At 40.8% G+C, this 23,732-nt stretch overlaps 1 protein-coding gene and 1 long non-coding RNA gene across 4 annotated transcripts in view; one reads left to right on the top strand and one right to left on the bottom strand.

The window, feature by feature from the left end:
- Nucleotides 1-13,669, top strand: part of STAT4 (signal transducer and activator of transcription 4) — a 145,830-nt gene extending 132,161 nt beyond the window's left edge. For all 3 annotated transcript variants that reach the window (XM_025404100.1, XM_025404102.1, XM_025404101.1), the window contains 10 exons: nt 2,174-2,257; nt 4,011-4,109; nt 6,984-7,119; nt 8,698-8,747; nt 9,246-9,340; nt 9,628-9,764; nt 10,105-10,296; nt 11,730-11,796; nt 12,166-12,274; nt 13,379-13,669. In XM_025404100.1, coding sequence (XP_025259885.1) covers nt 2,174-2,257; nt 4,011-4,109; nt 6,984-7,119; nt 8,698-8,747; nt 9,246-9,340; nt 9,628-9,764; nt 10,105-10,296; nt 11,730-11,796; nt 12,166-12,274; nt 13,379-13,405 — 996 coding nt within the window. In that variant the 3' untranslated portion in view covers nt 13,406-13,669. The remainder of the gene's footprint in view (nt 1-2,173; nt 2,258-4,010; nt 4,110-6,983; nt 7,120-8,697; nt 8,748-9,245; nt 9,341-9,627; nt 9,765-10,104; nt 10,297-11,729; nt 11,797-12,165; nt 12,275-13,378) is intronic.
- On the bottom strand, nt 10,938-22,332 carry LOC112635952. Its single transcript, XR_003122109.1, has 3 exons — nt 22,303-22,332; nt 12,149-12,361; nt 10,938-11,087 (listed from the first exon to the last, which is right to left on the bottom strand). It is a non-coding gene; the product is annotated as an uncharacterized LOC112635952 (long non-coding RNA).
- Between the last annotated feature and the right edge of the window lie 1,400 nt (nt 22,333-23,732).

Raw genomic sequence — 23,732 nt, 5'->3', positions numbered from 1 at the left:
ATTAACATTCTTCTACATGTCTTTTTTTAATACGAGTGTAAAAAATCTTTGACTTATATATATTTGGTAGCAGATGGGTCAGAATCAGATGATTCAACAAGAATTGTTATGTATAGGTAATGTGCATCTTCTACTTTTCTAGACACTGAGGAATTGTTCTCCAAAGTGATTGTAGCAATTACATAAGTGGTATAAGAGTTACAATTTGTTTATGTCTTTGATATTTTCTCTGCTCCATTTTCTCTGTTCTCTTTCTGGAACTTGTGTTAGTTTGTTGTTGCAGTTCATGTATAATTCTTTATTTGCTATCTTTTCTATTCTATTTTTGACATCTTTGTGGGGTTTTTTTGTTTGTTTTACATTCTGGGAAATTTCCTCTACTCTATGTCCAATCTTTTTACTGACTTGTCTATTTCTCTTATTATATTTTAAGTGGTTTTGTTCTTTTTAAGTGGTTCTTTATTCTTTTCGGAATGTTTCTTACAATAATATTCTATTCTTGTTTCACTGATGTAATATTTGTTTTATATAGTTTTTAAAAAGTGTTTTAATGTACATTTTCAAATATATACAGAAATAGAGGGAAAATACAATGAATGGATTTAAGCATCACCTAACTTCAACAATACATATATTTTTCCTGGAGTTCTCAAATTCTAGATAGTACAGTATAATGTAGATCCTTCAGCAGGAATCTTTAGAATATAGGAAATGTTTAAACCTAACCACACTACCCTTATCGCAAAAAACAAAATAACATTTTTTAATCCTGACTTAATAAAATCCTATTTTTTGTTCAAATTCCTCCATTGTCTCAAAAAAGGCCTTTTGACAGTTGGTTTGTTCAAATCAGTATCTAAGCATTATCTTCTCATTACAAATGGTTGAGGCCCCTTCAACATGCCATATATTTATTGAATAAACTGAGCTGAATACAGTAGACTTTTTTCACTGTTTTTTTACTCTTCTTCTGCTTTTTTTTTTTTTTTTTTTTTTTTTTACATTTTGCTTTTCCTCTGAGTTTTTTGTTTTTGCATTTTCATTTCATGTGAGAGGGTTTGTCAAATGCCTGATGATCATTAGCTTGCTGTTAATCATTAAGAGAAGGGCACTGAAAAACTGCCTGAAAACTCTATGTGCATGTTGGGAACTGTAGACTTAGGGTGATTATTAGAATCTGGCTGTTTCAATGGGTTGTTGGGGGACGGTGGTGGGTGTAGAAGGCAGCATCTGTATGTTACCTCCCTTGGTCTGGCAAACTTCCCAGATACCTTTCCAGGAGCTTTTAAGCCTGGCTCTAGGTGTCGGAGAAGGGGCAAACATGGGCTTCACTGTACATTTTCACAGGACCTTCCTCTCTTTAGCACACACAGCACCTAACCCCTGACTGCAGCTTTACCTTGTTCCCAGAATGTAGAGAGCCTCTCTAATTACTCTGACTCATCTGCTCCAAAGAGCAAACCTCCCTCCTGTGCCCAGGTCTGGAGGGGTGGAGACTTCACTGCCTGAGCTGGGGCTCTTACAGCACATCCTGGTCTGCAGTCTTCTTTTCTGCAGCCTCAGGGTGCTCAGTGCTTTCAACCCCTGTGTTCTTTCTTCTACCCTCACTCTACACTCCCCTACTTTTCACTCAGGGATCTAGATTACAGTTTTACTTTATTGGAAAGTGAATAAAACTCCAGTTATTACCTTATTGGAGTGTCTGGAGGGAACAGAGGAAAATACGTATACTCCACCTACCATGTTAAACCAGAAGGAGGTCTTGCATTCTTTTGAAACAGATTCATTGTGACACTAAGACTTGTATCTGTATACTTATGCATATATAGATTGCTTTTATTAACATTTGGTAACTCGAAAGGACCAATTTTCAAATATTAAGATAAGCAACAACTTGTCTAAATTTCAATGGAAAAAAACTATGCTAGAATTTTTAAAGCCAGAAATTATCTTGTTTTGAAGACTTAAAATCATTCTGTTTGGGGAAATGAAGATTTTCCAAACTGTATATAACTTTTAAATCAATAAGAGGGAATGTTCAATAGTAGAGATGGCTTGGGGGCATTTACTTTATTAATTTATTAATAAATGTATTAATTTATATAGAAACAAGTCTTCTATTAGATAGTAAGTATGCATTTGTGAGGTAACAATTTATTTCTTTCTCCCTTAGGGCTGTCACATGGTGACTGAAGAACTTCATTCCATAACCTTTGAAACACAGATCTGCCTCTATGGTCTGACCATAGATTTGGAGGTAGGTGTTTCAAGAACATACACCATTTACTCATGGTATTTGCAGGAATTGATCAGCATTAATAGATGTAAGTTTGGTTTTTTCTAGGTTTTAGTACATTCCCTATTCATTACTTTTGTTTTAATTTAGAAAATCAATATGTCAAATATTCACTAGTTAACATAATAATTTGGTTAAATATATATGATAAAAGCTTGTGGGTAGCGGGTGCTGTGACTCACACCTGTAATCCCAGCACTTTGGTAGGCCAAGGTGGGTGGATTGCTTGAGCCCCGGAATTTGAGACCAGCCTGGGCAACAGTGCAAAACCTCCCATCTCTACTAAAAATACAAAAGTTTGCTGGGTGTGGTGGCACATGCCTGTAGTCCCAGCTACTCAGGAGGCAGACGCAGGAGGATCAATTGAGCCCAGGAGGTGGAGGCTGCAGTGAGTGGTGATCATGCCACTGCACTCCAGCCTGGGTGACAGAGTGAGACCCAGTCTCAAAAAAATAAATAAACAAATAATAAAATAAAATAAAATAAAAAGTTCAAGGGTATTATGAACTTTATATACATTAAATAATTTGTTGCTCAGGTTCTTCTTTGTTTGGTTTTCTGGGATTTCCTGAGTCATGAACACTCAGTGGAAAGTCTAAAGAGGAATAAGTATCCTTGAACTTATGTCATGTAGTGATATATTTTTTGTAGTAATATATTTTCAAAATTTTAACTTGTACATAAAAACTCACAGAAGATTTCTCTAACATAATGAACAAAGACAAATAATAGGAACATTACAGTACGTTGCTTTGATCCTCGTAAAACAATCACCACTAAAAGAAAGAATAAAGAAACTTTTGGGATTAAATTGAGCATTAATTGACTATGTGCTCCTTGAGGGCAGAACACTATGAATGAACGAGTGCATGAATGAACAAACACAATCTCACACACCCTGAATATGATCCTATTGTGGAGGATATTCTTTTAGAATTCTGCCTTTGCTCTTTTATCTTAATGATGGTAATATGTTTTTAAAATCTTTCATAAATTCCTTCCTCATCTCCTTTCCCTAAACCTCTGTTTTTATGAGTTGTTAAATTTCCTCAAATGGGTATTTTACCATCTATAGGAATCTAATGTCTGTTGTTGGGGAAAGACTACTATAAGTTGATTAGTTTCCCAGGCTAATTTGTAAAAGCCTGTTTATTTCATAAAGTAGAAAACCGCAGTACCAAGAATACTAAATTGAGTTAGTTCTGTAACAATAGCACAGACGGCTCTATCACCCATAGCTTACATCTCCTACTTTTACAATAGAAACCTCCCACTTCCAGTGTTTACGTTAATTAGGTGTTAGGTCGTGATTTGAAGATACCGATTCATTCCAGAGAAAAACTTAAAATAGATTCTTTAACTTATAAAGAAGATTGTTGCTAATTCAAAAGACTCTCTAATATATTGCACTTGAGGCAGCGGGTGACATTTAAAAAGTATAAACATGTCCACGATGTCAGGGGAGATACTGGGAAGCTGCCTGACTGAGCACTCTGAAAGGATTCCTGCTCTTTCCTCTCTGTGCCCTTACTCATGCATGCTCAGAAAGTTCCATGGCCTTCACAAGTCATTTCAGTGACCAGGGCAGCATGGACATCAGGACTGGAGGCGTGGGACTGGCTTGAGATTGGCCCTTTACAGGCGAGGGTCAAGCATAAGATCAATGTAAGGTGGGACTACCTGTAATAACTATGCTCTTTTTCCCCCAAACCAGACCAGCTCATTGCCTGTGGTGATGATTTCCAACGTCAGTCAATTACCTAATGCTTGGGCATCCATCATTTGGTACAACGTGTCAACCAACGATTCCCAGGTAGACTCTATTTCTACCTCACCTTCTTTAATTCTATTTGATTTGTTTTATTGCCAAGAAACACATCTGCATCAAAACATATGTATGCCGGTGGGGTGTGGGGTGAGAGTTGCTTTATTTCTAGTTGTGTGTTTCCTCTCATGTCATATTTAAAGTAGTATGTTCTGATGTATGTGGTCCCTGAGAGAGTTCTGCTAGCAAAAGTAACAGACAGGTATTTATTATTTCTGAGGGTCTGGTCAGCTCCCAACTATGTACGTACCAGAGAGTTCCAGGGCCATCCTATGTCTCTGTTAACTAAGCTGAAGGAAACTTCTTACCTCCTCAGCTGCTCTGGTCCCACCTTGTCCATATAGTCTCTTCTATGAAGGTAGAGAATTGGTTTCCAAGTAAGTAATTAGAATATTCATCAATCTTGCCCAATTGTATTCTGACAGCACGCATTTTCAAGTCGATTGCAGATTTCATCCATCCTAGGCTCAAGCTGGGATTTAATGCCATCTGGTGGTTGTAACACTGGCCCAAAATTGGCCTCAAGTCCCAAAGCAAGCCGTGAATAGATGCTCTTATAAGACAACCAGGGAAGGGAGTGGCAAAAAAGATGAGTCAGCACTTCCCCTTGCACCCCTCCTTCAAAACCTCAGTGTGTTATCCTGGAAACCACTAAGGTCTAGAGAAAATAGGTCACATGTAAATAACAACATTTCTTCTTAATTCAGAGCAAATGTTCCCTCCAAAGGGAAGAATTCTTCTACTTAGATCCCAGTAGTAAGAACAAGATCATAATGAATCAGCTTAGTGTTCTTTCCCTTTGATTCAATGTTTCTAATAAGGAAATGACTCAGCCCTACTCCTTCTCCTCCTCAAGTGCCCTAGCATCTGAGACAAATTAACTGCAGAGAGGTAGACTGTGCAGGGTGCCCCGAAAAGAGCAGAACTTATCAGAGAAATGGCCTGGTCTTTAAGGTGAAGGACAGCCAATGCCCCTGAGATTAAATGCTGATCCCCATTAGATCAACACTTGTTCAGCTTTCTTCCAACTCCGGGGAGTGGAAGGAGTGATGGGATACTGCTCCATCCTCCAGCCTCACAGAGCAGTGCTGCACTTAGCTTTCTTCAGCAACCTCCTGCTGTAAGAAAGTCCCCAAAATCATCACACTCATCATCCCAAATTTACATGGCTCTAGGATGAGAATCTAGAACTATAGATAACATACAGCTCCGAAAACACAGATTCACAGCCTAGTTACAGAACCAGTCTGAACAACTAATCCTGGTTTCTCCTCTTAATTCTATCCTGCTTTGAAACCTAAGCCCTTAGGCCTTGATTGTATTCTGTGCTTTCTGGTCACTTTTCCAGGCACCATTCTCAGGTTCACAAAAAAACCATCTCCCGAGAAATTCTTTCTCTTCATTCCTCCTCTTCCTATTGCCCATTCCTTGTTGGATGCTGTGTCCTCTTTTATTCCCGCCTTCTGAAATCTCTTGAATTGGTTCTTTTTCTTGATTAATCTAAGCCCAGTTTAGCTCATGTTCACAACAGCCTTCTCCAGGCACCGCATTGGATTTCTGAATTCTTCCTTTCCTCTTCTTGAAACACCTTTCTTGAGTTTCACACATCTGTTTTCCAGTAATCTGTGACAGAGTCTTATGTTTCACTATTGTTGACCCAGTTTCTGGCACAATCTCGTTTGTAGTCGATCACACAGAATATTCTCTTATTTAGCTTGGCACAGTGGTGCACACCTGTAGTTTCAGCTACTTGAGAGACTGAGGCAAGAAAATTTCTTGAGCCCAAAAGTTCAAGTCCAGCTTGGACAACATAGCAAGATCATTTCTCTGTTTTTTGTTTTGTTTTGTTTTGTTTACGTAGAGCAAATAAGAAAAGACTACTATGGTGTCCATAAAACAGGTATTTGAGGTTAATCATAATATTGTAGGGTCACCTTCCCTAGCCTGGGACTTGACGGTTTCTAGCACTTTGGGATGATTGGTCTGGTCAAGGTAAAACTTGTGCCAACCCCATGATAAACCAATTAAATAATATAAGTTTTGTTTAGGATGAATATTGTTTTAGAATAGAGTATCTGTCAAATTACTTGTTGGACAGTGTTAAGTACCTGCATGAGTAGACTGATACGGAAAAGTTCAAGAGATGCCAAGTGATGCTTCTGAAGAAAGATGGAGCTCTGATTATATTATACTCAAAGAACAGGGAGACTTTTAGGAAAAGACGATGTCAGTCTTAAGAACAACAGAGATGAGATGATATTTTATACTTACTTAGGTTGGCCAAAAGACTTTAAATTAGGAATCCTATATATTGAATTACAGTGTCATAAGCGTAATTGTTATTAGTGGTGAATGTGTATGGATCTGCAGCAACCTCAATTCTTGCCTCAGAAGAAAGAATTCAACTGAGGAGCATAGGACAGAAGGAGTGACCAAGGCAAGCTTCAGAGCAGGAGTGAAAGTTTATTAAAAGCTTTAGAACAGTAAGAGAAGGAAGGAAAGGAAAGTACAACTTGGAAGAGGACCAAGTGGGCAACTTGAGAAGCCAAGTGTGCAGCTTGACCTCTTGATTTGGGCTTGGCATTCTTCAGGGGTCTTGTGTTACTTCTCCCCACACCTGAGATCTTACTGGGACGCTGCTGAGCAGTTTTAGGTGTTTTCTATTAGAACACGGTCTTTCCTTGGCACCAGCTGTGACCAATTATGACTTTAGAGAAACAGTTAACAACTGCCTGACCATCACCTAATGGTCACCCAACATTCCTAGTATGTGTGTGGGGAGACGGGGAGACCTCTCTCGCCCTGCTCACTAGCTACCCACTGTAAGATAATTAACAAATCATCATCATGATTCTATTTCAGAACTTGGTTTTCTTTAATAATCCCCCACCTGCCACATTGAGTCAACTACTGGAGGTGATGAGCTGGCAGTTTTCATCGTACGTTGGTCGTGGCCTTAATTCAGATCAACTCAATATGCTGGCAGAGAAGCTTACAGGTGAGAGCTGGTAGACAGACAGGATTCGCCTCTGTTTTTGGCACTCAAGCATTTTAAATAACCGGGACGCTATTACTACTATTAATAATAATGATGATCATCATAATTTATTCAATGCCTACTATATTGCCAGGCACAGAGCTAAGTGTTATATTATTTTTAATCCTCGGGAAAGTCCTGCAAGGCTCACCTTATTCTATCAATTTTATAAGTGACTGTATTAGAGTGCAGAAGTCAAGTGACTTGCCACAGCTGCATGGCTAGTACACAGCAGAACCAAGCCGCAGGCCAGACCTGTCCAGGTCTAAAGCCCCTCCCTGTCTATTCCCCACCCCAGTCTCCAGGGTATATTTCCACTAAATATGATGTGAAGCCTTAATGGTGCCCCATATGATCGTTCATATGAATGTCTCAACTGACATAAACCAACTGGAAAATGACTGATTCCTTCACTAGGTCTAGGAAATGTAATAGAAATTTTAAACCACCTGGGCAATACTTAATTCTGCATACCAAGAAAGTTTCAGCTTTGACTGAGATTTCTAAAGTTTGCAAAATAGAGTCATTGGTACTACATGTACCAACTATAATCCAAACTTTTTCTAAAAAATCTCTAAGAAAGCTGTATTTTGACAAGTCAGGGTTTAACATATTTAACACCAAAAAAAAGAGTTAAAATTAGATCTATATGCATTTCTAGTTAAATTAGGGCCAAAGATCCATTTGTGCAGCAGAAGTAGAATCATGTGTGATTTAAGCTTGACTCACATGGTGCTGGGATGCTTGCCACTTGCACCTACTCTTGGATCAATGGGTACTTAAATAAATTAGGATTTCGGAAAACATCACAAAATTTACTTAATGGAAATACATGTTTTGATCCTTATTTAATTCATAAGCAGCAATAGTAGGCATTCAATAAATATTTGTTAGAGTGAGTAAAGCTTTTAAGCATGTAGTATAGATAGCAACCATATCCTTTCAGACCTTTATCAAATTATTCTTATGAGTATAATTTCCTTAAAAATTTAGATGAAAACTCTTGTGTCCTTTCACTGCTCTGGATCAAAACAGCCAATGGCTACTTATTGTCTAATAGATTTCTAGTCCATTCTTTCCATCTTAATAGGCAACATTCTTGGTAATCTAGCTACACCTAACTTACACAAATTTGTTTTATAATGTTCATTTACCAACATTAGGCAGCTCTTCCTGTCTCCAGTATAAGCCATGTCCATGTCCATCATGCCTTGTCCTATATTACTCTTGCTCTCTGGAGTGGCCTCGTTTGTCTCCTCTGACAATTTATATTCTACCCATCCAGATCCTAGATACCCACCTGCTTTCTAAAGCCATTGTTAGCTCCTCCACCAAAAAGCTTATTATCTAGATAATAAACTTCTTAGGAGCAAGGATGATGTCTTATATTTGCACTGTACCTAGCACTCAGTACATTGCAAATCCATAACAGGTGCTTAAGAAATGCTTGAAAGGGAAGAGGAAAAATATCTAAATTGAGCACAAAATTGAAGCATCTCATTGTCAAATGAAAAATCTCATTCTTTTCTTTCATTTCAGTCCAATCTAGCTACAGTGATGGTCACCTCACCTGGGCCAAGTTCTGCAAGGTACAAACAGTCGGGGAAACATCATTTAGATACATTTGTTTTTTAATAGAATGTTCCTAAGTCTATATTACTACCTGGGGTTTTGAGAAATTCACAGATAAGAATTTTTTTTTTTTTTTTTTTTTTTGAGAAGGAGTCTCGCTCTGTCGCCTCCCGGGTTCATGCCATTCTCCTGCCTCAGCCTCCCAAGTAGCTGGGACTACAGGCACTCACCACCACGCCCAGCTAATTTTTTTGGTATTTTTAGCAGAGACGGGGTTTCACCGTGTTAACCAGGATGGTCTCGATCTCCTGACCTGTTGATCTGCCCACCTCGGCCTCCCAAAGTGCTGGGATTACAGGCATGAGCCACCATGCCCGGCCAAGAATGTTTTTTAAAGAAACTAAGGTGTTGTCCAGTTTCAGGATATTATTTTGTTGAAAAATTGAACTTAAATTATTATATCAACATTATTACTTAAATAACCATTGTCTTAATGTGCTTGTTTATTCCTATAGGAACACTTACCTGGTAAATCATTTACCTTTTGGACATGGCTTGAAGCAATATTGGATCTAATTAAGAAACACATTCTTCCCCTTTGGATTGATGGGTAAGTTGCAGGCTATATTTTTCATATGAGTGAATTATGTTCTTTTTTTCTGTTGTTATTGGTTTTCTTCTACTTCTTTTTCTCTAAAGCATGTTTAGTACCATAGAAAAAAATAGTTGCAATTTCTTATTCGTGGAGTATCACTATGTATATTAATCTACATATGAGTATTTCAGGTGAGAATGACTTTTGATTACACTCAAAACAAACTGTAGGTCTGCTCTTTGTAAATGCAATAAGTGAAAATCCAATAATGATCAGAAAAAATCATGCATTTCTATTTTTAGGTATGTCATGGGCTTTGTTAGCAAAGAGAAGGAACGGCTCTTGCTAAAGGATAAAATGCCTGGCACCTTTTTATTAAGATTCAGTGAAAGCCATCTCGGAGGAATAACTTTCACCTGGGTGGACCATTCTGAAAATGGTATATACTAACTAATGTTTATTCTTGTGAAATTAGTTTTCTTAAATTTAGTTACTGGGATTTCAGTTTTTGGAAGTGTATGATGTGTTGATCTATTTGTGATGTATTCAGTGGGCTTGAATATTAGTAGTTGCAGTTGTCTCAGAACAGGGTACCCATGAATTCCAAAAAGTCTATCGTTTGCACAATCTATACTGTCCAGGCAGCAGACGGTCTGACATTGAAGTGACATGAACTGACAAGTCACTCCAGTGGCATGAAGAGAATGTGGGCAGGGAAAAAATGGTCACGAGGAATGTGTACAGGAACCTGTATATTTCTCCAATTTCTGTTTTTCAAGGGGAAGTGAGATTCCACTCTGTAGAGCCCTACAATAAAGGCCGGTTGTCTGCTCTGCCATTCGCTGACATCCTGCGAGACTACAAAGTTATTATGGCGGAAAACATTCCTGAAAACCCTCTGAAGTACCTATATCCTGACATTCCCAAAGACAAAGCCTTTGGTAAACACTACAGCTCTCAGCCTTGCGAAGGTTAGGTTTTTCTGTTTTTGTTTTTGTTTTTTTTCCTTAAGATTTTGGAAAATAACCTCATATTGGAGCAACGTAAATGATAAATGAAGTTCCTCTTTTTGTTTACTCTGATGTTTGTCAGATCTAAGGGCATATGGAGGTCAAAGCCTTAGAAATGAAGCGGTATGTCAGCAGCTCCTGAAAAGGGACCGCTGGGCTTTCTAACACTAGCAGAGTAATAAGCAGCTGCAACTAAACTTCACCGTGGCCATGGGGGCCTCTCAAGGCCACTCGGAGAGCTTCAGTTTTCTCCTAAGACAGAAGTGGTGCAGACTTCACATCTATGACTGGGGGAAAGGAAAAGAAAGAGGGGGTAATGATGAGAAGCTTTTAATAGTAAAACAAGTCTGTATATTACAAAGGAACCCCAGGGTTTATAAGTTTTATATTTTCAACCATACTTTAGTTTTACAACTCAGGGTATTTGTTCATTTGCTAGGGAGGGACCTGTGGATCTGTGCTTCATCCTCTCCCTCCCCCACTCACCCAGCCAACCTTTCCTGGTTGTATCCTAAGGACCTAGACCAATGTCTGGCCAAAACAGGCATTCAGTAAATATTTGTTGAATACATAAAAGAAAATTCGTTAAATTGCTATGTAATTTTAAGGTACATTCATCATTCTGTTTCTTTAATGGAAGTGTATACAATCCATAGAAATCTTCATCTATAGCACTAAATCTTTGGGCCCCATCATGCAGAATATCCTACAGTTGTCACTCACAGACTCACAGCCACCTGACTTCATGCTCTCTGAAATAAACAAAAATGCAAAAGAAGAGAAAAGCAAACAAACCTGTGACTTCTCAGTGACTTTCAACAACTGATCGAATGAAATAACAAATATCAATGCAACAAATTAGGGTTGGAAAATTGGAACAAATTTTCAACATGGTATACCAGAGAAGTTTGGGGAATTTTTCCAAGGTGAGGTTTGCATATGACTGTTACTACAGCACAATGATACTTTCGGGAACACTGATGTCTGTACTTCAAAAACATTTGCAATCATAAGGTTCTGACTGGTGTCCATTTAAATGAAAAGAACTGGGTTATTATATCCTCCAAAACATGACTCAATCAGTCCTTATAATCAGACGTAAATGAAACGCAGAAGACAGGTAATACAGCTGATTCTCAACTTTTCCCATACAGTTTAGAGGCATTAATATACGAAGTCAGATTAGGCCTGCCAAGAGATTTGTTTTTCTCTTCTTGCACATTTTATGCTTATCTAATAGATTGTGTCCCCTATTTAATGAAACATTTTTGTGTATCACCGAACAACTGTATTACCTCTCTTCCTCTTATCATTAATATTTTTCTAGACTCTTTTTTCCCCAGTTTTATTAATATTGACATTTTTCCCCCAACATTGTGCCTTCTTTTTTCCAGTTTCAAGACCAACAGAAAGGGGTGGCAAAGGTTATGTTCCTTCCGTTTTTATCCCCATCTCAACAATGTGAGTAATCTTAGTCACATGTAAAATATTTTTTATAAAAAGCTTTCCTATAAGAGATTTAAAAGTAGAGCAGAGTACACATAACTGAGAGCAAAGCATTGTCATGTGCAATGTCCCATTTCCTTTTATACATAAAGCTAGCCTTTAGGGCACACTTACCACAATCTATTGTGACTAAAATTATAAAATTCCCCTTATAATGCCATATATTCCATAGCAAGTTGAATGTTCTGATATGAAATGATGAATCAGATAACTCAGTGTCACAAATAGATGAAGCCCTAGAAATGAGTTCCTGACACAGTAAGTCACCGTGAGCTATTATTATTTTCTAATCCTTGTCCATATTGACCTTGTTATCTCTTTAAGCCGAAGTGATTCAATGGAGCCACATTCTCCATCAGACCTTCTTCCCATGTCTCCAAGTGTGTATGCGGTGCTGAGAGAAAACCTGAGTCCCACAACAATCGAAACTGCAGTATGTTCCCTTTATTTTCCATTGCTGCTCAAAGGCATTTCCAATGATGCAAAGGTGGTGTGGGAATCAAAGGGGCTGAAATACTGCCTGGGTAGGGAGAAAACACATTTATTGGAACAAATTCATGAGCATGACACAAAAGGTGTCTGGATGGTCCTGCGTGTTGCTGATCTTATGGGTATGGAAAGCAGACACCTTCACTTACTTAAACTACTTTACATTCTTTCCACCAGAAACCACCAGAGGGCAAAATATTCCTATACCCTACTCAAGCACACTATCCCTACTGGCACCACGGGCCCACTCATTCCCCAACACTCTCTACTTTAGCAAACAGCATTTACTGGTCAATATTTATAAACCTAGTATACTATCTAGTTTACTAGTTACTTACTATCTAGTAAACCCAGTTTGCTATCTTACAGTGCAAACATCACACATTGCAACTTTTCTTGATTATGGCTTGCATTTCTAGAACCAGGAGCTTCATCAAGTAATATATGAATAATAGTCAATAGCATAATAATGCTCTCCTTTTTGAGAACTGAGTCATAATCTTTAATGCAATAATGTTATTTGGGATGAGTCCTGTTCGCTCTTATCCACCAATAATGTCAATGGGTTCAAACTCCCAATTTACATGAAAGTGAACATACATCAGAATAATATAATAGAAACTTGGAGGGACCCTAAGCCTCAAAAATTTTTATCTGGCTGGCTTTTAATTCTTCTCTTGAAGATTTCCATAGATGAAAAATTCACTTTCCTTTGATAGCTTATTCCAGTGTTAGTTCCCTTAAATCATCAAGTTATTTATGTCTAACTGAACATTTGCTACATTTTGCACCCATTTCCTCATTATATTTTTGGTGGATAAACAGGCCTTTTTCTTAAAACAGTTTTCTGTCTCCTTGAAAGGTACCTTTTATTTTAGACTGATCAACCCCTATTACTTTTGCAAATACTTAGTTTAAGTATTTTAACTAGGTAATAGAAAAATTATGGAGTAATTTGTAGAAAAGAGGATGTTTATTTACACAAGAAATAGTGATTTATTTGCAAACCAATAGTTTCCTCAAAGATTATTTTCATTTTTAATTTTAGATGAAGTCTCCTTATTCTGCTGAATGACGGGATAAACTCTGACACACCAAGAAAGGAAGCAAATGAAAAACTTTAAAGACTGTTCTTTGCCCAACGACCACATTTGATTTCTTCAGCTTTGTAAATACCGGGTTCTGGGAAATGTTTGACGTCTGAAGCTCTCTTCACACTGTCATGGCACTCCCCAGTTGGGAGTGTTGTGATTGAAATGCTTGAAACCAAAGCTTCAGATAAACGTGCAAGATAAGACAACTTTCAGAAACCAGTGTTAATAACAATATTCACAGAAGACTTGCTTGCCTGTGTTTGGTTTATTTCTGATTTGTCTCTCTGGTGTTACTTATGATTTTAGCTAGAAGATGCAAGTGTTAATGTTTCAGGGTAGGTCAAGAATAGCAAAGTCACACCTACACCTCAGCAAGAAGGCCTGAGGGAAAAGCCAAATAAGCCAATCTACTGTATGATGAGTGCTAGCAGGCACAGTGATCACAGTAGATCCAAGAGGAAAGTCGTCATGCGACATTAGCAGAAATTCACAGGGCATCCAGGGTTGAATTAGGGAGCCTCCTGAGTGCCATGTCAATATTATCCCAACTATGGGATTCAACAGCTGCTGGTACCACAGGAGGAGGGACCCAGAGTCATTCCTGGTGGTATATTGGGCAAACTGCATTGATTTTACAGGTATTGTAAGCAGACACATGGGTTAAAAAAACTCATGAAATGAGGACTAGGAGGATGAAATGAGGACTAGGAGAATAACAACTCTGGCCTTGGGTGACTGATTTTATTCATAGGTTGCTCATTCTTCATCTCTAGAAGAGGTTAGACTATGTGGGTTCTATGATCTTTCCCAGCTCTAATAGTCTCTCTTGTCCCATGAATCCAACCTGAGACTGGGGAAAGAGGTTTAGGATGAGAAGTTCCATTCCTTCAATTTTCTCTAGTAAAGAGGAAAGGCAGTTGGTTTCCTGGATAGTAATGTATGTGAATTGCAAGTCTGTTTTGGTCCTTGCCTCACCCCTACTGGATGTTGAGTGGTGCCATTGCCCAGCTGCTGTCCTTAGTAATAGCATGGAGCCCTCAAATGCTCAAGACCTTGAGAACTCTCTATGCCTGCTGAGCCCTGGGGATGCTGCTGAGTCAGTTGAGGAAGTAATGCTACTGAGGCATCTGCCATGACCAGCTGCAGAAAAATCCAGAACCAGGTTTCAAGGTGAACCATGACTGCAGAGTCAGAGATGGCAGCCCCCTCTGAAGGGCTCTTATTTAATTCCTTCTGCCCACCTCCTGTCCTCCAGGCAAAGCAAACAGGCAGAGGCTAATGTTTAATGCAAAAGAGTTCAAAGGAATAAAAGCTTTTAGTATAACCTGCCCTTTCCCTTAGAGAGATTCCATCTGAGCAATCTCATCCCACCCACATGTGCCCAACTGGCTCCTAGATTGTTCCTATGGAACAAACTCTCCACCTGCCCCAAGGCCAGTTCCTTTACTCTTTTGTGAGCTCCTAAATGCTTTTAGGGTGGAGGCATCTGTTTGATGGAAGGGTGCATCTAACTGGAGGTGCGTCCTCCCAGTCTCTACTTCTCTCCACAAAACCCGGTTTTCTAAAACTGGCCTGATGCATACGTATCAACTGGCAGCAGAACTGGATGAAATAATTTAAACTGGAGCATGACTATTACAGTTCTATCTTTAAAGAAGTAATTTCCTACCAGGAAGTGCTTTTAAACAATTGGATTCTGACAAAAAAGATTGCAGAAGCTCTTTGCTCCCTGGAATTTATCAGAAGTACAATGGACTCCTACCTATTTCATAGAAGTTTTAAAAAGCTTGTCAATATAGAGCCTAGTAGCAGAATGCCAAGGTTTTCTATGTGATCACAGTCATCACTGTTATTTGGGGGTAGAAAATTAAGGCCGTCTATAGTTCACTTTCTATAATATGGACAATGGCCATATTGTAAAAGTTCAATAAGTGGCTATTTTTTTTTAAGATTCAGAAAATCAAAATTAAATTAGTGACCCCAGAGTTAAGAGTTATTTCCCAAGATTGTGAATCTTGTACTCCAAAACTCATTTTTGTGGGAGTGTCTTATTGCATTTTGTGTTGCTATAAAGGAATACCTGAGGCTGGGTAATTCATAAAGAGGTTTATTTGGTTTTGCAGAGTGCACAAGCAGCATGGAAACTGCATCTGCATGTGAGGCCCTTAGGCTGCTTCTACTCATGGGAGAAGGCAAAGGGAAGCCGGTGTATGTAGAAATCACATGGCAAGAAGGGAAGCAAGAGAGAGAGAGTGGGGGAGGTGTCAGGCTTTTTATAACAACCAGCTCTTACAAGAACCAACAGAGTAAGAATTTATTCATGCCCCCCACCATGGGAGGGTATTAATCTATTCATGAGTCCACCCTCATGACTCAAACACTTGCCATTAGGTCTCATCTCTAACATTGGGATCAAATTTCAACATGTGATTTGGGGAGACAAACATCCAAGCCATAGCATTGCTCCTCTGGCCCCCCCAAAACTCCTGTCTTCCTCATGTTGCAAAATATAATCATCCCTTCTCAATAGTTCCCAAAGTCTTAACTTGTTCCAGCATCAACTTGAAAATCCAAAGTGCCATCTGAAACTCAAGGCGAATTAACTGTAAAATCAAAAACAAATTGTTTCCTTCCAAGATACAATGGTGGTACATGTTTTGGATAAACAGTCCCATCCCAAAAGGGAGAAATCATTCCAAAAAAAAGGAGTAACAGCCCCCATCAAGTCCAAAACCCGGCAGGACAGATGTTAAATTTTAAAGCTCCAAAATAATCCTTGACTCCATGTCTTGCATCCTGGGTATGCTGGTATGAGGAGTGGGCTTCCACGGTCTCAAGCAGCCCTACTCCCAAGGCCACTGGCTGCTCTCACAGGTTGGAGCTGAATGCCCGTGGCTTTTCCAGGCTGAGGTTGCACACTGCTGATGACTATAATTCTTAGGTCCTTGCAGCAGCAGCCCCAATCCCATGGCTTCACTAGGCGTTACCCCAGGGAGGACTATCTGTGTTGGCTCTGCCCCCGCAGCAGATTTCTGCCTGGGCATCCAGGCTTTCCTATACATCCTCTGAAATCTAAGTGGAAGCTGCCAAGCCTCCATGACTTTTACATTCTGAGTACCTGCAGACTTAATACTGTGTAGACACCAGCAAGGCTTATGGCTTATGCCTTCCAGAGCTGTGACATGACTCATACCTGGGGCCACTGAGGCCATGTGAGCCATGGCTGTGCCATCTGGAGTGGTGGGGATACAGGAGCAGTCTCTAGGCCTGTCCTCCACCCAAACCATTCTGTCATCCTAGGATTCTGGGCCTGGGATGGAGGGGTCAGCCTCAAAGTTTTCTGAAATGCCTTCAGGGCCTTCTTCTCACCATCTTGACTAATAACACCTGGCTCTGGTTCAGTCACCCTAATCTCTTTGGCAATGGTTGCTCTGTAGCACTCTCAAATTCCTCAAACCCTTGGATTCCTTGCCTAAAAATGCTTTCCTTCTCTATCACATGGCCAGGCTATGAAATTTCCAAATTTTTACACTTTGCTTCCCTTTTAATTATAAATTCCACTTTTTAGTCATTCCTTAGCTCCCATAATTTAGCATAGGCTTTTAAAAGTAGCCACGCCACTTCTTGAGTACTTTGCTGCTTAGCAATTTCTTCTGCCAGACACCCCAGGTCATCATTCTTAAGTTCAGCCTTCTACAAAGCCACAGGGCTTGGACACAATGCAGCCAATTTCTTTGCTACTGTTTATCAAGGGCAACCTTTGCCCCAGTTTTCGGTAAGTTCCTCATTTCCATCTGAGACCTCCTCAGGTGACCTTTGTTGTCTGTATTTCTATCAGCACTTAGGTCACAACCACTAAATCGATCTCTTAAGAAGTTCCAGCCGGGCGCAGTGGCTCACACCTGTAATCCCAGCACTTTGGGAGGCCGAGATGGGTGCATCACGAGGTCAGGAGATGGAGACTATCCTGGCCAACATGGTGAAACACTGTCTCTACTAAAAAATACAAAAATTAGCCAGACATGGTGGCCCAAGGCTGTAGTCTCAGCTGCTTGGGAGTCTGAGGCAGGAGGATCACTTGAACCCGGGAGGCAGAGGTTGCAGTGAGCCAAAATCGTGCCACTGAATTCTAGCCTGGCAACAGAGCGAGATTCTGTCTGGAAAAAAAAAAAAAAAAAAAAAAAAAGAAGTTCCAAACTTCAGAGTCCTCCAAACTCTTCCAAACCTCTGCGCATTACTCAGTTTCAAGCCACTTTCACATTTGCAAGTATCCTTAATGCAACCCCCAGTCCTCAGTACCAATTTTCTGTCTTAGTCTGTGTTGTGTTACTCTAAAGGAATACCTAAGGCTGGGTAATTTATAAACAATAGAGCTTTATTTTGCTCATGGTTCTGCAGGCTGTACAAGAAGCATGGCACTGGTACCTGCATCTGATGAAGGCCTTAGGCTGCTTCTAGTTATGGAGAAAGGGGAAGGGAAGCTGGGATATGCAGAGATCACATGGTGAGAGAGGAAGCAAGAGGGAGTGGGGAAGGCACCCGGTTTTCTTTAGCAACCAGCACTGTCAGAAACTAATAGAGTAAGAAATCACCTCCCCGACACCCAGAGGGAGTTATCTACTCATGAGAGATCTGCCTCCATGACCCGAACACCTCCCATTAGGTCCCACCTCCAACCTCCAACCTCCAACATTGGGACCGAATTTCGACCTGAGCTTTGGAGGGACAAACATCCAAACCATAAAAGAGGGCAATGAGGTTTTGTCAGGGGAGTCCTGGGATACCTGTTTAGTTCACGATAGGGTGTGCCACATGAGCAGGAAATGCATTGGGAAGGGAATTTGGACCACGTTTTGGCCAAATCCTACCCCAGAATATTTTTTTCTGCCAATAATGACTTAGTCAATTCAGGCTGCTATAACAAAGTACCACAGACTGGGTGGCTTATAAAACAGATTATTTCTCACAGTTCTCAGGGCTGGGAGTCTAAACTCAGGATGCCAGTATGGTCTAGTTCTGGTGAGAGCCCTCTTCCGGGTTGCAGACTGTCAATTTCTCATTGTATCACATGGTAGAAAGACAGCTACAGAGATCTCCAAAGTCTCTTTTATAAGGGCACTAATCCCATTCCTGAGGGCTCAGCTTCATGACCTAATCACCTCCCTGAAGCTCCACCTCCTATTACCATCACTTTGGGGACTAGCAATTCAACATATGAATTTTCAGAGGGGAACACAAACATTCAGTCCATAACAATCTAGTTGCAAATAAGCAGCATTTAATGAAATTGAGATAAAACATAGACTTAGTTTCAAAATAATAATCACATTTTCACTTCTCCTTTCACCCATCCCAGATCAATCACAGATATATATTTTGCTAATGACTTTTCAAATTTATTTTAAAGAATCACTTTAACCAATTGTTCTGATTATCAATGCCTTCATCTGTAATAAATGCTGAAAGAAGGCAACTAGCCAATGAATTTCATCAAAATCTAAGGTGGCAAGAACCCCACCCCACCAAAGAATCATAAAGAATGAATATACCTCTGGCAAATTCAAGGGATTTTTCTTTACTTCATACAGTTTGGGAGGCCCATGCAACTCTCCACAGTAAAAGAAACAGAATTAAAGGTCAAGCCATCCGAGGACTCTGCTCTAGCAGTAGACAGACGGTCCACACTTAGCATTTGGCCTCTGTGCGCACATGCTCCAATTTCTGACACAGAGTAAAGATATCTTTTTTTCTAAATTGACCAGGAACATTTACTGACTTTACTGATGCACTTTTTAAAGTCTGGCTTATTGGCATATAATTTACATACAGTAAAATTCACCCTTTTGGGTGTGTCAGCCTATGAATTCTGACACTCATATAGTTGTGTAACCACCACTATAAGACAGAAGATTTCTACCAGAGCACTCACAAAGAGGATGCCACAAAAACATGGGGAAGGACATTCTCTCTTTCCTTACAGTAAATATAAGAAACAATTTCATGCAGCTTCATATGTAGACAGAGGGCTCTACTTAAATTGGATAATTTCACTCCCTAAAAAGTTTTGAATGGCTCATGATGCTCTGCATTAGCAGTTCTTGTCTGGGGTGTACGGACAGAATTCAAAGGGCTCATGAATTTAGATGGCAAAAGTTACAGTTTTATTTCTACTAACTTCTAACTACAGTTGATTTCCTTCAATTATATGGGCAGCAAACCATAACCCATACTATATTTATATCATAATTATTAAAGTCATCTCAAAATATCATTTATGCAAAGCACAATTTTGAAATTGCATTAATTGGACCCACTGCTAAATCCTATTATTTAATATCATTAGTAAATAAGCACATGGTCAGGTGCAGTGGCTCACACCTATAATTCCAACACTTTAGGAGGCTGAGGTGGGAGGATCACTTGAGCCTCAGGGCTTAAGACCAGTCCAGGAAACACAGGGAGACCCCATCTGTACTATATATATTTTTTTTAATTTTATTTTTTTAATTAGCCAGGTGTGGTGGTATGCACCTGTGGTCCCAGCTACTTCGGAGGCTGAGGTGGGAGGATCACGCAGGAGGTCTCGGCTGCAGCCAACTGTGCTCATGCCACTTCACTACAGCCTGGGTGACAGAGTGAGACTCTGTCTCAAAAAGAGAAAAAAAAAGAATCATTTATATTACTATATCACAAAGTTGGTTTTACTATATCACAAAGTTGGCTTGATATCAGTATTTCAATGTAATTGGTTTTCTTTTGAATCTTATGCATCTTATTCAACTAAAAACATTATGTTTTGAAAAACTTACAGGTTTCATCAGACTGCCAAAGAGGTCCATGGCACAAAAACTAGATAAGAATCCCAGCTTTGGACAAAGACCACAATTCTCAACAGATCTTTCCAAAGGCACGTATTATTTAGTCCCCTTTTAGTCTTCAACTCATCTCTCATCACTCCTCCCCAACAGCTTCTTATCCACCAAAACATCTGCACACAAGACTGACTGAACTACTTTCAGCTTCTTTGATGGCCCATGTTCTCTTTGCTTCCCCTGCCACATTCTCTCAATTCTCCAAACCCATCCCATACACCCCTGCACCTGGATGATGTTCCCACATTCTTCAGGCTCTGGAAAGCCTTCCTGCCAAACACACACACACACACACACACACGTGTGCGCATGGCTCAGATCATGCCAGCTTCCTCCATAGCATCCTCTACATCCCCAGCGCAGTGCTTATCACCTTTGGTGTAAATGATATCATCTATTTTCCTCAATAGACTCCAAGCAAGCTCTCTATGTACAGGGACCAAGACAGCCCTGCTCACAGTCATATTCCTGGAATCTAGCACAATCTGGCCCTGAATAAATATTTATTAACGATTTGGTGTTTGAACACATCAAGAAGGGTCATTAGTTCCTTCCTTTCCTTTGCTCCTTGGGCTGCCTGCAAAACTAAACTGGAATTCTCTTCATAACAGCTCCAAACTCTAAGATCATGAAACAGCTCCCAATGTTATGCTTCATCCTGATTAACCAAAACACATTTGCTTTTGATCACACAGAGAGGACATCCTCTCTACCTCACCCTGAACTTCCAATAGACATTGTCTAGAATTATACTGTTTATCAGCTTGCTCTAACTTCCCTTTGATTCTAGGTATCATTTCATGCACATCTAACATCCTAGACATCTACCTAGTCACAGATGAACCAAGTGTTCCTGCAATTTCCCCTAAACTCTCCATTACACTCAAGGGCATTACTACTTCTGCCCCTAGTAAAAGTCCTCCACAATACTCTCATGTCAGGCTCGACAGTCATCCTCTTAGACGTCTCACAGACTGCTGCAGACGGAAAGAACTCTGCCGTCCAGAGAGGGCAGGGAAGGGGAGAGGTTGGAAGGGGTGTGGAGTAGAGCTCTCATTAAAAATCCTTTAGGGAAGTTTTTGGGGCTATGCATGCTCATTATTCTCTTCCCCCTTTAATTGTGGCTCCACAGGTCTTAAGAGCCAGTGCTGAGATCTGAACAGCTGAATTAACCTGTGATTCCTGATCCCAGTGTTGGTCAGTGACGTTCATTTATTCATTCATTCAAAACATATTTTTGAAATATTTGAAAATGCCTGTATCAGGCATTGCTTTGCTTAACCAGAGTTTCTGAACCACAAGACACAGAAAGTGATTTGCTTGACGATTTTCTCAGTTCTCCCAGGGATGGCATACAGTGACATTCTAGATATACAGGAGAGCAGGGAATTCATTACACACATAGATACCCTGGGAGATTAGACTGCATTGTCTCATGGAATCCTGGATGGAAAACGCTGTAACGCAGAACAAAGGCCCTCCTGTTGTGAACTTATATGCTGGTGAGGAGAGATGAAAAGAGACAGATAATAAACATGGACAGGTTTAGCAAGTGTTATGAGGATTGCAAGTGTGATATAGTCACTGGAAGAAGCAATCAATGAGGGTATCTTTGAGGAGATGATGACTGAGCTGAGACCTAGAGAATGTGAAGGAGGCAGTCCATTAACACTGCCAGGAAAACAGCATCCTAAAAGACCAGTGTATGTATGCATAGGACTCAGGCAGGTAAAAACCTGGGGTATCGGAGGCACAGAAAGAGGCCAAGGGGATGGAGGGGAGTCTAGTGAAGTATGGGGAGAGTGAGATAAGATGAGTAAGAGGGGCAGGTGAGCCCAAATTGGCGGGCCCTATAGGGAAAGCTAAGGATCCTGGATTTTATTGCAAATGCAACAGGAAGCCAGCAGAGGCTTTTAAACAGGTGAGTGGTGTTATAAAATTTGTTTCTTCATTTAAGTGAGCATCGAACAAGGTTCCTATACAAGAAATGCCCCCAAATTCCCCACCTAGGTCTGGCTTCCACAGGGCAGGCACTCAGAAGGGGCTCCATGTTTGGCTTCATGCTCTCCTGCTGCCTTCTTGAAATTCTTCATTCGTTTTGAGTAAGGGACCCCACATTTTCATTTAGCAACGGGCCCTCCCTGCAAATTACATAGTTGGTCCTGCGTTGTTCTAACAGGGGAAAATAAAAGTCAGTTTGCATAGCAGGACTCTGTACCTTAGGGTCTTGTTTGTGTGCAGCCGTTGCGGGAGCTGGTCCTCACTCTCACAAGAGGCTGGAGGTTAGGGCCCAATGAGGTAGGCCCTTTCACACACTGGGGGTTCTAGGTGGGTGCCGAGTTCACCCTAAGATGGCAGAGCCCCTTAAGAGTAGGCGAGCAGAGCCCAAAGAAACCCAGTTTCGTGCCTCCTAGAACCATTGAGTAACTAACAAGACATTACACAAAACTGTTTCCTGGGCCAGCCAAACTTTGGAAATCATTGTCCAGTGACTAAGCATTCCCCATTATACTTGTCCCACATTCCTGCTGGTATAATCATAACCGAGAAGGCATGAGGGCGAGAAGACCCCAGAAGACAGAGGCAAGCCCCTCGCAGACCGATATAGGCGCAGACCTACGGACGCCTATAGAAACTGCCAGCCCCCAATCTCTGGTTCTACGACAGGCAACCAGGCTGGCTGAGGGTCAGAGCTTACCAGACAGAACAAGATCTTAGTTAGTGCAATTGCAAACTGTGTAGATAGCGAAGTGAAGCAGGTGAAAGAGACCTTTTTCAGCACAAGGAAGGAAATGGTGGAAGTGGAAGGGTAAGGTTTCCAGCACCTCAGGTGCAGAAATCAGGACACGTTTCCCTCCCTCCCTTTAAGGTGAAATGGCAGCCATCCGCGCCTCCGCCTTCCGTCGTGTGCAGGGCTAACACTCGCGCGTGCGAGGCCGCGGCCGGCCTCTCTGGTACCCGCTCCAGCAAGCCGATCTCCAGCCCCAGGGCTAGCGTGCAAGCAGGGGGTCCCCCGCCCGGTGGAAACCGCCGGGAGGAAGCCGGATGCCGGAAAGCCCCGCTGCGCCTGCGTACTGCTCCCGCAGGCTCTGACTTTCGCTTTTCGGTTTCCTCTCAATCCCACTCCTTCTCGCTCCCTGGCAGTTTCCCCGAAAGCACGTGGGGCGGCTCTTCCCAGCAGTCGCGTCCCTCCCGCCGCGCGCGCCGGGCCAGCTGTTTCCGAACAGCGCAAAGCCAAGGGCCTGGGCAGGCCTAGGCTGCTGTCCCTGCGTTAGGAAAGCTAGGGCTCCAAAGCATTTCTGAGCGGTTTTTGAACACGAATGTGATAGTGCTCATGGTAAACATTAAAAATAAATTATATAGACGTAATATACTACCCAGAAACATTAGCATTTTAGAATATTTTTCCTTTTTCCCTCTTTCTGTTTCCATTTAC

Source organism: Theropithecus gelada, chromosome 12 (genome assembly GCF_003255815.1).
Source record: "Theropithecus gelada isolate Dixy chromosome 12, Tgel_1.0, whole genome shotgun sequence".
NCBI classification, from domain to species: domain Eukaryota; kingdom Metazoa; phylum Chordata; class Mammalia; order Primates; family Cercopithecidae; genus Theropithecus; species Theropithecus gelada.
Note: the sequence above shows the minus strand (reverse complement) of the source record. Positions and strands in the feature narration are given on the sequence as shown.